Raw genomic sequence first — 14,814 nt, forward strand, 5'->3', positions numbered from 1 at the left:
AAACGATAACGAAGCCGACGACAATGGCTACCTTGTAAAACACAGTCAGCTACGAAATGTTGGCAGCAGTCGAAACTTCGTGCCTATCGAAGCCTCCCGACGTTTACCGACTTCTACCCGGTAGAAGTGGTAGAATCTACCGATTCAGGACTAGGGAGAGGTCTGCAATCTAAAAGTTTACACACTGTACACGTGCCGATGTTTCCACCGTGCAATAGCTGCGTACTGCCTACGTTCTCACCCCATTTTCTTCACACGATAGGCTATATCAGGATAACCAATCACTACACTCACAATTTCCTTGTCACGGCAACACTGTCTTGTAACTATGAGCAAGTGCATACGGTAGTTATAATTTAATAATTATTGTTATGGCAGCTTGGACTAAATTAGACCGCAATCGAAGATCGTCAAATTTACACTGTTTCACTGCTCGAATCTACAGCTGTCGTACGATTGCGATTCTTCCGGAAAACCTGGGATTCTCAAGGAATTGCATTTTACCTGGAAAAATCGGGGTATTTCATAAAATCACCGAGAATTCAGCGCTTTTAACCCAGCATCGAAATTGCATTTTATTGAGTTTCATAAATCACAATTTTAAAATACAGGGTTATTACAAATGATTGAAGCGATTTCACAGCTCTACAATAACTTTATTATTTGAGATATTTTCACAATGCTTTGCACACACATACAAAAACTCAAAAAGTTTTTTAGGCATTCACAAATGTTCGATATGTGCCCCTTTAGTGATTCGGCAGACATCAAGCCGATAATCAAGTTCCTCCCTCACTCGGCGCAGCATGTCCCCATCAATGAGTTCGAAAGCATCGTTGATGCGAGCTCGCAGTTCTGGCACGTTTCTTGGTAGAGGAGGTTTAAACACTGAATCTTTCACATAACCCCACAGAAAGAAATCGCATGGGGTTAAGTCGGGAGAGCGTGGAGGCCATGACATGAATTGCTGATCATGATCTCCACCATTACAGATCCATCGGTTTTCCAATTTCCTGTTTAAGAAATGCCGAACATCATGATGGAAGTGCGGTGGAGCACCATCCTGTTGAAAGATGAAGTCGGAGCTGTCGATCTCCAGTTGTGGCATGAGCCAATTTTCCAGCATGTCCGCGGGCTACGCGTGAAACTTGCACGCACGCGTTCAACCGTTTCTTCGGTCACTGCAGACCGACCCGTTGATTTCCCCTTACAGAGGCATCCAGAAGCTTTAAACTGCGCATACCATCGCCGAATGGAGTTAGCAGTTGGTGGATCTTTGTTGAACTTCGTCCTGAAGTGTCGTTGCACTGTTATGACTGACTGATGTGAGTGCATTTCAAGCACGACATACGCTTTCTCGGCTCCTGTCGCCATTCTGTCTCACTGCGCTCTCGAGCGGTCTGGTGGTAGAAACTTGAAGTGCGGCTTCAGCCGAACAAAACTTTGAGTTTTTCTACATATCTGTAGTGTGTCGTGACCATATGTCAATGAATGGAGCTACAGTGAATTTATGAAATCGCTTCAATCATTTGTAATAGCCCTGTACTTAATATCTCAGTGTGTTGCATTTATGTAACTGTTGCATCATCGTGCAGCCCTGCCCGAGCTGTGTATGAGAGTGTGAGTTGTCCATCTGTAACTGTCAGTAAGAACTTTAAGGTGACGGCCGAAAAATGGAAGATCACTGGAAAAAGTCAGAAGTTCTGTACAACACATCTTAGGGGAAATCGTACCATGCATGTTTGTGTCACTTGGGGAACATAATAGTAAATTCATTTCCTATGAAAATAGAGATTAATGAAAATGTGTGTGCCCCCCCCCCCCACTCCCCCCTGCAGAGAGAGAGAGAGAGAGAGAGAGAGAGAGAGAGAGAGAGAGAGAGAGAGAGAGAGAGATTGGAGGACCCATTATCAGTTTTTATGATATGGCAGCCCCAATTACATGTGCAACTGGAGCTTTAATTTAATAAAATTGATTATGACACTTATGGACATCCTATGTTGGACAAAATAATGTTATTGCTTTTTGCGCTATCTCTGAAGTATGATTGAAATCTGGCACAGCCATAAAATATGTGAGGGTTACGGTATGCTTAGAGGACAATTTTGAATGGTATGATCATGTAAACTATCTGTAGGAAAGCCAGGTGCCAGGAAATACAATTCACCAGTGGAAAAAAGTAGCTTGGAAACGCGTCATTTGACTAGAATGAACTAATAATCTTCAGTTTGGAATCACTGCAAGGTAGAATTAAGTTAACCTACAGATTTGAACTACTGTGAAGTGCATTGCAGAGGGCACGTCCTGTTGTACCAGTTATTAGGATTTCTTACTGTTCTGTTCAAATATGTAGTGTGGATGAATGATTGATTGATTACAGCATGCACAGAGGCATTTAATCTAATTTTCTACCCATGATCCCTTTGTGAGCTGTACATAGAGGGGTTGTAGTAAACTTCCAGAGTTGTCATTTAAAGCCAGTTCTGGGAACTTTGTAAGTAGGCTTTCTCAGGATACTTTACATCAATCCTCGCGAGTCTGCCAGTTAAGTTTCTTCAACATCTCTGCGACACTCTTCCGTGATTGAAACAAACCTAAGGCCATTTGTACTGCCCTTCTCTGTATATGTTCATATCCCATATTAGTCTTATTTGATATTGGTCCCATACGCTAGAGCATACTGCAGTGGGTTGCACAAGTGATTTTTAAGCAGTCTCTTTTTTCTACCAACAAATCGAAGCCTACCACCTGCTTTATGCATGATTGAGCATATGTAATCATTTCAGTTTATATCCCTGCAAAGTGTTACACCCACTCTTTTGCAAGAGATTGCAGATTCTAACTGTGACTCACTGATATAACAGTTATAGGATACTAAGTTTTGTTCTTGTTTCATGAAGCGCACAATTTTACATTTCTGAAGATGTAAAGCAAGTTGCCAATCTTTGTACCATTTTGAAATCGTATCAAGATCTGATTGCATGTTTATGCAGCTTCTTTCAGACAGTACTTCATAATAGATAACATCATCAGTGTAATGTCATTAATATTCAATGTGATTGGAAAGTTCCATGGGGAATTACATCACAGATTTGCTTAGCCAGTGAGATAGCATCAAGGAGATGCTTATCCAACTGCAGTGGCAGCCACTACAAGATGGTTGTCATTGAATCATGGAGAGCAAATTGTAAGAAATTTGATGGGAAGGTAGAGGGTGACATTTTTCCACTTGGAAACTAAGCAGAATTTAACTGTGACACCACCTTTCTTCATATTTCTGTGGTACTCTTCTCTTGAATATAATTTGCCGAGCTTGTTTCAGATGAGTTGGCTTAAATTGCTTCCACCAAATTTTACTAGAATTACCAGTGTTTACATTCCGCCTTTTACCTTTTCTGTATTTCTTACAAGCCCTTTGAGAATTGTCAGTTTTCTCTCTTTATGAGATCCTAGCAACATGACTGTCCTGCATGCTAATGGTCAATGTTAATGGGAGTACATGCAGACAACGCAGACATTAGTATGCAGCAGAACATGTGTATTAATGTGAACATTGGTATGGATGTGGAAAATGAGAACGAAACTGCATCACTTTGGCTAACATATTTCAGATTATAATAAATAACTGTGTCGCTAAGGAAAAAGAGAAGCTTTATATCAGCTTACAGTTAAGTGCCCGGCCATTCATGTGCTGTGCCCCATGTTTTCTGTTCAGAGAAACTGGGAGACAAGCCAAATACCCGATTTCCATCGCCAATCACCAACATTTGTGGTCAAACACCACTTATGTTTCCTGTGGTCCAGTGGAATTAATTTCTGTTCATGTTTCCAAATCAAGCAAAACATTTATTCAGTAAAAAATGATAAATGAAGATCTTGTATAAAGTCATTGTTGTTATTGGTTGCAGCTCAGTTCAGAGCATGTACAGCTTTTTCTGGCATAGAATGAGTATTTCAGCTCAACTTACCGCTGTACTCCCAGTGGCTAAGGAGACCAATCATGGCATAAAACATACTCAGTAAATTCATTCTTCAAAGAAGTTTGTAGTAGAACATCATCGTTGGCAAAATGCAGAGTGTTCAGATATGAATTACTGACTTTTATTCCCCTGTTTTTCCGGTCTATTGATTTCAATATGTCTTCCAATGCAAGGTTGAACAGTTTCGGAGCAATTCTGTCGCCTCCATGAACTTCTTTGCCGACTGGGATCTCACTGGTTATAAAGCCTTCATCCACTGTGGCTGTCGTTGTTGCTTGCGCATGCGCACGTACACACACACACACACACACACACACACACACACACACACACACACACAACTCACAATGAATTTTTCCTAGCATTTTCAGGGGCCTTCATGAGTGTCCAGACCTCCACAGAGTCGAAAGCTTTTTTGATAATTTATAAAGGCCAGATGAATCTTGATGTTATACTCTGTTATTTTCTCAAGGAGGAGGTAATTAGTCTGAAAGTGATACATAGTCAAAAAACCTTTCCCAAATCCAGCTCGCTCAACTGATTGACAGGAATCCAGTTCTTTTGTGAGGCAGTTTGTTGCAGTTTGTGTCGGGAGTTTCTAAAGATGTGACAGCAAACTGAATGGACAATAGTTTTCCACGTTTTCCCTATCATTCTTTTTTGAAGAGTAGCAGTTTGCAATTTTACTGGTATTCTTCCAGAGTTGATGCACTTGTTGATTAGTATCTTTTTTCAGCATATAAGAAATAATTGCCAAAAAGAGGAACCGGTGAATCAATAAATAAACATATTTTTCTTGCATGCACGAATGATTTTTTGAGGCTTTCATTTTTGGAGTGACCTATTCGTTATTGTGTATAGTAAAATGTAAAAAAGGACAGTAATTCGTATTATGAGGATTTCTTACACAAGCATCTTCAGGACATCTATTGGTATGATATGACCTTCACAGCAGTTCCTTTTTAATTTTTTTATAATTATTATAAGTAAATTTGAAAAAGTGACATTGGTCACTATGTAATTAGAGACCTTCCTCAAGAGAATGAATCGTGGAAAGTAGGAGGCATGTACACTCAAACTGAAACCTGAGGCAAGTTAGGAGTTGTGTGGATAACTCAGTTGGAAAGACCATCTCTTCCCAAATCAAAGATCCAGGTTCAACACCCAATGTGGCACACAATTTAAATGTCTAGGTATTTCACTGTTAGGTTTGTGACTGCACTTGAGTCAAAAGTAGTGAAGCATACTGTATAATTCTTTATTAGTCGTGTTTATAATAAAAATGATAAATTTTGCATTATATTCTATATGCATTTTTTGAAAGGAACACAGAATTAACTCTGAGGTAATATACTTCTATAATAGTAATTGTGTTTTTTGTTTGAGGCGATATAAATTGTTATCATAATGTTCAAGACACTAATAAATATTCTGTTCCAGGTGTTCGTTCTACGCAAGAGGGCCACACACACTATTCCGAAACCGGGAAGTAGATTCTACATTTGTTCCTTGTCACTCAGTGTTGTCATCTACAAAGGTCAGCTGACTGCTGATCAGTTGTGGACATACTTCAAGGACCTAAACGTACGTATAAAAAAAAATATTGCTGGACAACGGTACTTTTTTCACATTTACAATTTTCTGCTGTACCAAAATTAATTGCTGGACATTTCAAGCTTTTCATTTCAAGCTTTTAACTTTCAGTTAAAATGAAATTACATAAAGTGTTAAAGCACACATGTTGAGACAACTGATTATTTGAAGTAAAGAGTGATCAAAAAGTCGCATTACCCCCAATAACGTGTCCACATAATCATAGATCTTGCATTGTATTAATGTAAGATCACGGCAGAAGACAACTTTGAGGTCGTGTGACTATTGTCTATTATTTATTTGAGAGTGTCTGTGTGTACACAGTCATTTTCATAGCAGAGTATGACCCCCCTCCTTTTGTGATGGGTACTTTTACTCAACATTGCTGGTGTGACGGCAGTAGTGCATGTTGAGCAGCATCCTTGAGTTTACTAACTGTCTTGTAATGGGTGGCACCTCACAGTGTTTCAGCAAACACCCACGTTGCCATAATATAGTCTCTGTAGATCCATCTTTTTAGAAATGGTTGTGGGACTCGGCTATTCAATAGAGAATGTCAAATTGAATACCTTTCAGCTGTCAGTTTTCATCCGTATTTTATTTGGCAACCAGTTTCAATGTTTTACTACGCCACCTTCAGGCCCTGCATACAGACATCATCAGGTGCGCTGATGAACTGACTGTGGGAAGATTGGTGCCGCACTTGTCTCCTTCTCCTCTCCTTCTGATTGGCTACTCCATCAGCCGTCCGTGGCCAGTGTCCCCAGCCCCACTGCTCCTGCCGACACTGTGTTCTGTCCAAGGTTCACGCACAGGTGTACACGCTTGTGGCACCTCTGCTGTTCCTCCGCCTGCCACAAAGTCAGTTCGTTGTCTTGTACCTCATTCCTCTTCTTAACTATTTTAATAGTGGCGTCCTGTGCCTTGCTAAGAATGTACCCTCTGTCATGATTCATGAGAGGTTCCCTTACTCAAATCTCACAAGATTCCTTAATGACACTGTCCCAGAGTTTTGAAATCTGTGTCTGAACATTGGTGTGGTTGTAGTCCATTCCATGCAGTTCCATTGGGCAATGTTCTGTGACTGCCAACTAGTTAGGGTGCTGCGATCTGGTATGGTGTTGGTGTTATCAGCAATGATCTTTGAAAGTATGCACCATCTTACGTGTGTAAATATTACCACATTGGCAGGGCATGCGATAGACCCTCAATTTACATAGTCAAAGTTCGTCTTTCACACTACCAAATAGTGCCTGCGTTTTGGCAAGTGAGCAGAAGACCATCTTCACTTGGTGTTCCTGAAGAATTCATCCTATCTTGCCAGATAACTTGCCAGATAAAGGAATTAATGCAATGGCCGCATCTCTCTGAGAATCCTCTTCTAGTTCCACTGTTTGTACAGAGCGTGTAGGATGTATGGTTCTTCGAATTTGCCACTCCTTGTAGCCATTCTTCTGGAAAACCGCACTCAGATATTTAAATTCTTGAGACTTTTGTTGTCAGAGAGAGTGGTAGTGGAGGAACAACAGAGGTGCCTCCAATGTTCGCTCCTGGACATGAACCTTGAATAGAACACTGCGTCAGTGGGAGCAGTGAGGTTGGGGATCCTGGGCACGGATGGCCAATTGCGTGGCCAGTCAGGAGGAGAGAGGAGGAGATAAAAACGTAGTGCTGGCCTCCCATCAGTCAATTCACTAGTGCACCTGATGGTGGCAACATGGTCTTTTGCTGAAATATTGTGCCCGTTGGACACAGACATCTGGCAATTTCACCCGTGAACTGTTTCGACATGAAGCACGCTGGGAGAAGCAGAAGAATCACTATAATTCAACAACTTTTACATAATACAATGGGGGTAATGGGGCTTTGTGATCACTCTGCACATATGTGATGGAATATTGGTTGTTCGTGTAGTTGACTAATAACTGAAGGGAGATATAAAATTTCATTTAAATGCTTTAATGATTGAAATAGCAGTTATAGGTATGTATCGGTCTTAATGTTTGAGCTATGTGCAATGTCCACAGGTATAGACACCGAACAGAACAGAAAGATACTAAGAGTTTTCACATTTATATTGTGTTTAAAAGATAGAAACAATTTAAGACTACTGCAGACTGAGTTTTGTGTTGAATATAGTATCAAAAGAAGTGTTGACTAGAGTATAAAAAGAACGTAGATAGAGTAGGGGGTGATTTTAGTGTCTCAGGGAATTACAAAACTAAGAAAGTAGTAGTACATGGGGTTGAGGGGAGTAAATAAATGTCACAATAAATTTTGCATTGAAATTGTACAAAAACTTTATTCATGAGAAAGAATCTAATGAAAGAAATTCATGAAAATGACCACATACAACTTAGGGGCCTATCATTTCTAATAAAATGAACACTGGTCAGTTGTGAGGAAAGTAGATGCAAGGTTCTTTACATGAAATACTGTTTTTTCAATTTATTGCCAGGTAAAATTGAAAATGCCGCAGCTACACATTTTAGTAGAAAAGACATTCTATTAGATACAGCTCACATACTGTCCCGTTTACTAATTGCTGCTGTTGTTGTTTGTAGAAAATGTTCCAGAATAATTGGAAATAATTTCCAGATAGGCAATGTTTTGTTGAACTTTTTACTTGCTGTCAAAATCCTAATGTTACGAAGATCTCTGTGAAGATAAAACAGCTACAGAAATGTAATTTGAGTTCTTGAGCCAAAATGAAATGAGGCAATCTTTGAAAGTTGTGGAGTGTGATTTATAGCAAATTTTAATTTGAACACTCAATTTTATTGCGGTTTATGCACTCAGAGGCATTACATTTTGTGGGTTTTATCAAGCTGATAGAGGGGAAGAAATTTTTTCAGCACGTTACAGATTTGTGTGTCACTTGCATATTTTGTGACCTCGGATACAAAAGGACTGGGTCAGTGTTTTGTTCAGCCTTTCAATGCTGCTATAACTATGGCCATAAGGGTTAATTTATTGTATAATGACAATGGCCATGCATTTTGCAATAGGTGTAATTGTAAAGAGTAACTGGTATGTTTTTCTCTGTGCGTTTTGTGGTTAACTTTATGGAAATTATTGTAACTATGTAGGCTTACCTGGTATAACAACTGATAACATTCTTCATGGGTCTGCAGCCAGATTACAAAATCACCTTGACAAGTCACCTGGCTGCCATCTTCACGTGAGAATGCTGTTGCAAGAACTTGCTGAAACAATAGTGTGTCAAGTTGACTTCATGATCCAGCTGCAGTCTCAAGGAGAATGCTACAGGATTTGTTATTGTAGATAATAACTAATGGTATTCTAAGTCACATTTCATGTTGTTCAACACACATTTATTGCTACACACTAAACGTGAGTGGGAGGAAGTTTCAAGGTGATCACGCAAGTGTGAAAGGAGCTAAATAATTTAGGGGCTCATTATCTGACCTGTGTGTGTGTATATTGTCATGTGTATAGTGAGAGATAACATAAAACAATTGGCTTTCTGTTCTTTGCAGCATCCGAGTTATGACACATACCTCGCTCTAGTTCATACTCGTTTCTCTACCAACACTTTCCCCAGCTGGGAGAGAGCACACCCTCTCAGGTACAGTAACAGCTATTCTTCTCCAACTATGTGACAACTGTTTAAATAACTTTTTCTGTTTGCACCACATTGTAAAGTAGAGGCATACTTAATTTTACTGATACTCTGAAGGTTTTGTTAAACAAGTAAATAACTAGTGTTCAAGAAGAAAAAATGATTTTTTGTGCATGTAATAAAACATGATACAACTGACAGTCACTGTAGCGTAAAATAGTCAAGATTATAGTGAAAATTTGTGCTGAATATCTGTTGGGTTAAAATAGATGAGCTTTATTTTAAAAATAACTTTAAATTTTTTCTGTAGGTATCTTGCACACAATGGTGAAATAAACACACTCAGAGGAAATGTTAACCTGATGAAAGCCCGTGAAGGTGTTATGAAGAGTGACATTTTTGGAGATGATCTCAAGAAACTGTACCCAGTTGTTGAGCCAAATCTTTCAGATTCTGGTGCTGTTGATTGTGTTCTAGAATTTCTTGTAATGGCTGGGAACAGACCACTACCAGAGGTTAATAAAGTTAATTTTCTGGTTGTCATATAGTTCACACAATTCATCAGAATATTTTTGTAGCCATATATGGAAAATAGAAATGAGCTTTTAGTTCCAAGTGCTTTTGTTTGTATAATTCCATTAAACTTTCTGTGGCTATTTTAGGCCGTTATGACAATGGTCCCTGAAGCGTGGCAAAATGATATGACAATGCCACAAGAGAAGAGGGACTTTTACCACTGGTCTGCATGTGCCATGGAGCCTTGGGATGGTCCTGCTCTGCTTACATTCACTGATGGCAGATATGTTGGTGCTATACTTGACCGGTAAGCATGTTTTTAGTGACACTATAATTCTTAACAGTTCCAGTTACACCAACATTTGTTCGTGTTATTAAAAGAGGAGATACACTTTCAGAACAGCTGTCTGTTAAACAAAGATAAGGTGGTCATGGAGAAATGACCAGGCTGTTCCACAGACATTACAGGGAAGAAAAGAAAGAGTTGTATGACATTGCTGGCTGGAACACCATGAGTGTAGACATTACTCCTTATTGAGTGCTGAAGATGAACTTGTTTGTTATGATAAAATGAATGCAAAGAGCTAAAGAGGACATCCTATAAGAGGAGAAAATGATCATCCAAGAAAGCAGAAAATGTGTTACTGGTCAGTGTATTGAAAGACATTTCATCATTGTTAACAAGTATGAAATGAGATGAAAATGAACCAGAATTTATGAAATTGCTTTCTCATTGATGATTGGGTTAAATTTGGTGGCCAGATTGAAGAGCTGACCAATGAATAGTGCACATACATAATTTGCATCACTGACTGAGGAGTCATTTAACTGTGACCTAAGACATGGAAAATTATGGTCAACAGAATAGTGTTGCTGTGGGTGAAACATCTTGACTGTTATTCTCCAGTGGTGAAATATTTCGGTGCGAGGTGTTTAGAATCCCCTATAATAGTCTAGGTATCTGTCATGCATTTAGGGAATTTCGAACATCGTCATTATTCTTCTGATGGTGCATCTATGGAGAATTTAGATTGTGGTTTACATTATTCTTGTAAGAAATTGTGGAGGACAGTGTTTCCATGAAATCAGCTGCAAGCCTGGTAATAATTATTGGGGGACTACAGCCAGTAGCACACATTACTCTTACTTGTTTTTTTCAGTTGTGGAAAACTGAAAGAAATCTAATTTTGAAGACTCCACAGCTAAAGTTTCTGATTGTGTCCGAAGGCGAAGTGAATTCACTTGATAGTTTGCTTATTATCACATTTTGTTTAACAGATTCAAGTTTTTCTCCTTTGCGGAATGCACAGTGTTCACCCTAAATATTAAAAATAAATTTCTTCTTACCGTAACTTTCAATCAGAATACAGAAAACATTTAATGTATTAAAACTTGAAACACACTCTGAACAACATACACTTCTTAATTACAGTAGCTCTAATACGATTTGTACTACACACTGTGATGGGAAAAATGAAAACAAAAAGATTTGTGTAATGACATACATATGACATATAAATGTGTTGCTGTGAACTTCAGATGTACACCACTTAACACATCAAGCTGGAAAGTCAACACATACTTACACTTTTCTTTGTAACAGAAGAAATAAAATAATTTACTGACTAGAAATAATCTTCAACAGTTTTTTCCCTCTTATCAAACGTGTTTACATCTATTGTTTGTTAGGAATGGTCTTCGTCCATCACGTTTCTATGTACTAAAGGATAACATGATGGTCATGGCATCTGAGGTTGGAGTATATGATGTTGATCCTGCAGATGTCCTCCTTAAGGTAAGAAACATTTGATAATACACGAGTAGACCCCATCCATCTCGGGAGGCAGAGGTTGAGTGTCATCAAAATAATACAGAAGGAGAAATGTTACATATATTGTCATTTGATAGAAGAGAATAGAAAGAAGTCTGTCACTTGCCATGAGTTGAGAGCAGTAAGACTGCAGAAAGCAAATGCTTTGTGGCCATGTTTTTTGAAGCAGAAAAGCTGAAGCAGGGCTCTACTTAATGGCAGTGATGGTACTGATGAAAGAATTTCATTTTTGAATTGGAAGAGTATATTTTATGTTATCTTTTGAAACAGTCTACTTAGTTCTTAGGTGGAAGGCAGTATTACATATCTTACATATCAGGAAAACCTGGAGAAAAGGAGATAACAGAAATAAATTTAAATAACCAAGTAGGAAAAGTGAGGTAAGTAACACAGAAAATTGTGCCATCAAAAAGCAGAAATCAGTTCTATATAGGGAATATAAAGAATACTTACTTTGTGTGTGTGTGTGTGTGTGTGTGTGTGTGTGTGTGTGTGTGTGTGTGTACATTTCCTTGTATAAGGTTTTTGATGATTTTCTTTTTCTCTTGTTTGAGTGAAATAAAAATGTGATACTAAAATAGAGGTATGTATTAAAAAGTAGCATGCTTCCTTACTCTGACGTTACTTGGTATTTTCAGTAGTGCAAAGTAGACCAAGAAATTCAACACTTACTATGTTCCTTGTCTTTGACTGATATTTTGAAAAATCAATCTCTTGTCAGTATTAGTTTAAATAACTATATATTGTATGTTCTCTCTCTCTCTCTCTCTCTCTCTCTCTCTCTCTCTCTCTCTCTCCCCCCCCCCCCCCCCCCACCTTAATATTATAAAGATAGATGGGTCTGAAGTATCTTTCTTACTATGCAGAGTCGACTAAAGCCAGGCCGGATGCTGCTTGTGGACACAAAGGAGAAGACAATCATTCAGGATGTTGAACTCAAGAGACAGATTGCACTCAGTCGGCCACACTCATTGTGGCTCAAAGAACAGGTAAAATAATTTGCTTTACTTTTTTGTCTGTTCTGTGCATCATAATCATAACAACATTCTATGATGTGAAACCTGTCAGTAGGCCCTACTACGTGATGCATGTGATACACTACGACAGAGAAATAATTGGCTGCACAGTTAATTGATACTGATTAAATAGTTATCTCAATATTAATGCAATTTTCTTTAGCTCCCACAAACGTAAAGGAGTATCCCCATAGGGCATTGATGAATAGTTATTAATTGGCCATCAAGATTTGAATATGATCCTCTAACCAGCCTAGCAAGTATTGTTGGTTGAAATGTGAGTTGAACATATCCTTTATTAGTGTTGAATATAGAGTACTAACAAGGGCTGAGGACATAAATTTGCTGGCGTAGATGTGATGGCAAGAAGCTGAATTTGATCTGTTGATCACATGACTTGCATGGTTGAAAATTAAACACTGTTCTTGAAATTGTGTGGATAAATGGCATGTTAATCCTCATCTACAGTGCCAAGGTATTTTATATAATGGATTTCACTGAATAGGTTGGGGTCAACAATTTCTAGTAAGATGTGGCATATCCATCATTAGATTTTGCTGTTTTTGGAATGACAATGTGAGCAGATAGTTTTTAATTTGTGACTTGTAGAGGATTTTTCACCATTAGTTGATGTATAGTATAAAAAGAGGTCTAGTGACAATAATGCATCAAATTTCCACTGTGATCTTGGATGAGTGTATGCGAAATGCTTGATATTGTGAAATTTTACATTTTTTCTAGCTCTGGAGATACAAATGTGGATAATATAATTAAATTTATATTAGTTTCAATAACTGAATGCAATTTGTTACATAAAATTCATTGGTATGCAATACAGTTTTTGCAAGTCTGTTTTTTGTTCAGCCTGTACAAATGCTTGGCCTGTTTCATTCAGATGATGTCCAAACAACACAATAAATAGGTACTTACAGTGGAAACTGTATTAAGGAGATGAATCATTGATAAAAACAATGAACTTTTTTTTAAAATGTTGGAAGCGTTCCATTGAAACGGACATGGAATTTACCTTTTCCATCATTGTGTTACCTAAGCTTCAGCCCAGATTCTAAGCATCTTGTCACTGATGGGGTATTTTAAATGAGATTTACTTTTGTCACAAGTTTTGCAAGAAGCTGGCATTGGAAGTGAAAAGATGCTGCTGTGAGACAGGATGGTGCAAGTCAATAATCAGATTCAGCTTCCTGTAACATATTTGAATATTTGTAAACACCTCTTATATAAGTCGGTACCGCATTTGACATAGTTGTTCATGACTAAATTTACCAAAATTTCCTTGGTCTCTGCCTTGTTAGCACATTTCTGTACAAACATGTAACTCAATTTTTACACATTCATATTCTTCCTGTGAAAATGACAGAGCAAGGATGAATGTGTGTTTATCTGCTGTTTCCACGAAATAGGAGACAGAAAAAAATCTATATATTCATCATCAAGGAGAATAGTTCTCTTCTCTTCTCATCCTTATATTGGTGAAATTGGTTAAGCTTGTAACCTTTGGTCCAGTGAGTTGTACAGGGTGAGCACGAAGTCTTGCCATGATTATAACAATTCATTACAGAATAACCATTTGACATAATATAGATTTCATGCTGTTACATAGGTTAGTGTTACTAGTTTGTTTTTTTAAGACCACTTACGTTAGTTAGTATTCCAGTTCCTAGCAGGTGTTTCGTAACATGTGTTCTGTCACAGCACTCACAGCAGCTTGTATCCTAGCCTTCAGTTCATCGATGTCAGGAACTGGTGTGACGAAGACTGTGTCCTTGATATAGCCCCATAAAAAAAAGTCAAGGGGTGTAATGTCTGGAGAGGAGAGTAATGTCTGGATCGGTGGATTGGAAGGAACGGTCCAACACCCTGGCCACCCCGCTCTCCAGTCATTAAGCCCCTTGACTTTTTTTCTCGGGCTATATCAAGGACAGAGTCTTCGTCACACCAGTTATTTCTCTCCTTTCCGCTACTTACCCTTTCCCCCCTCCGCACCTTCTCTTCTACCCTCTGTCTAAACTGCAACACTTCACTGTCCACCACTCCCACCATACTATCCCTCCCCCTCCCCTCTCCAGCCTCCTCCTTACCCACATCCAGTAGCCACTCCCATCGTGCACTGGTGCTGCTGCTCGCAGTGTAGTTTCAGCTCTCTGAGACTGCAGGTGTGTGTGTGTGTGTGTGTGTGCGTGCGCGTGCGCGTGCGTGTGTCTACTGCTGACAAAGGCCTTCATGGCCGAAAGCTATTATTGTGTGAATCTTTTTATTGTGCCTATCGCGACTCAG

At 38.8% G+C, this 14,814-nt stretch overlaps 1 protein-coding gene across 1 annotated transcript in view; it reads left to right on the top strand.

Annotated features, from left to right (window-relative positions):
* Positions 1 to 14,814, top strand: part of LOC126419846 (uncharacterized) — a 360,616-nt gene that overhangs the window by 239,789 nt on the left and 106,013 nt on the right. Inside the window, 6 exon segments of the mRNA XM_050087100.1 lie at positions 5,421 to 5,564; positions 9,074 to 9,162; positions 9,467 to 9,671; positions 9,819 to 9,979; positions 11,362 to 11,467; positions 12,370 to 12,492. Coding sequence (XP_049943057.1) covers positions 5,421 to 5,564; positions 9,074 to 9,162; positions 9,467 to 9,671; positions 9,819 to 9,979; positions 11,362 to 11,467; positions 12,370 to 12,492 — 828 coding nt within the window.

The sequence above is a fragment of the Schistocerca serialis genome, chromosome 9, assembly GCF_023864345.2.
Source record: "Schistocerca serialis cubense isolate TAMUIC-IGC-003099 chromosome 9, iqSchSeri2.2, whole genome shotgun sequence".
In the NCBI taxonomy this organism is placed as follows: domain Eukaryota; kingdom Metazoa; phylum Arthropoda; class Insecta; order Orthoptera; family Acrididae; genus Schistocerca; species Schistocerca serialis.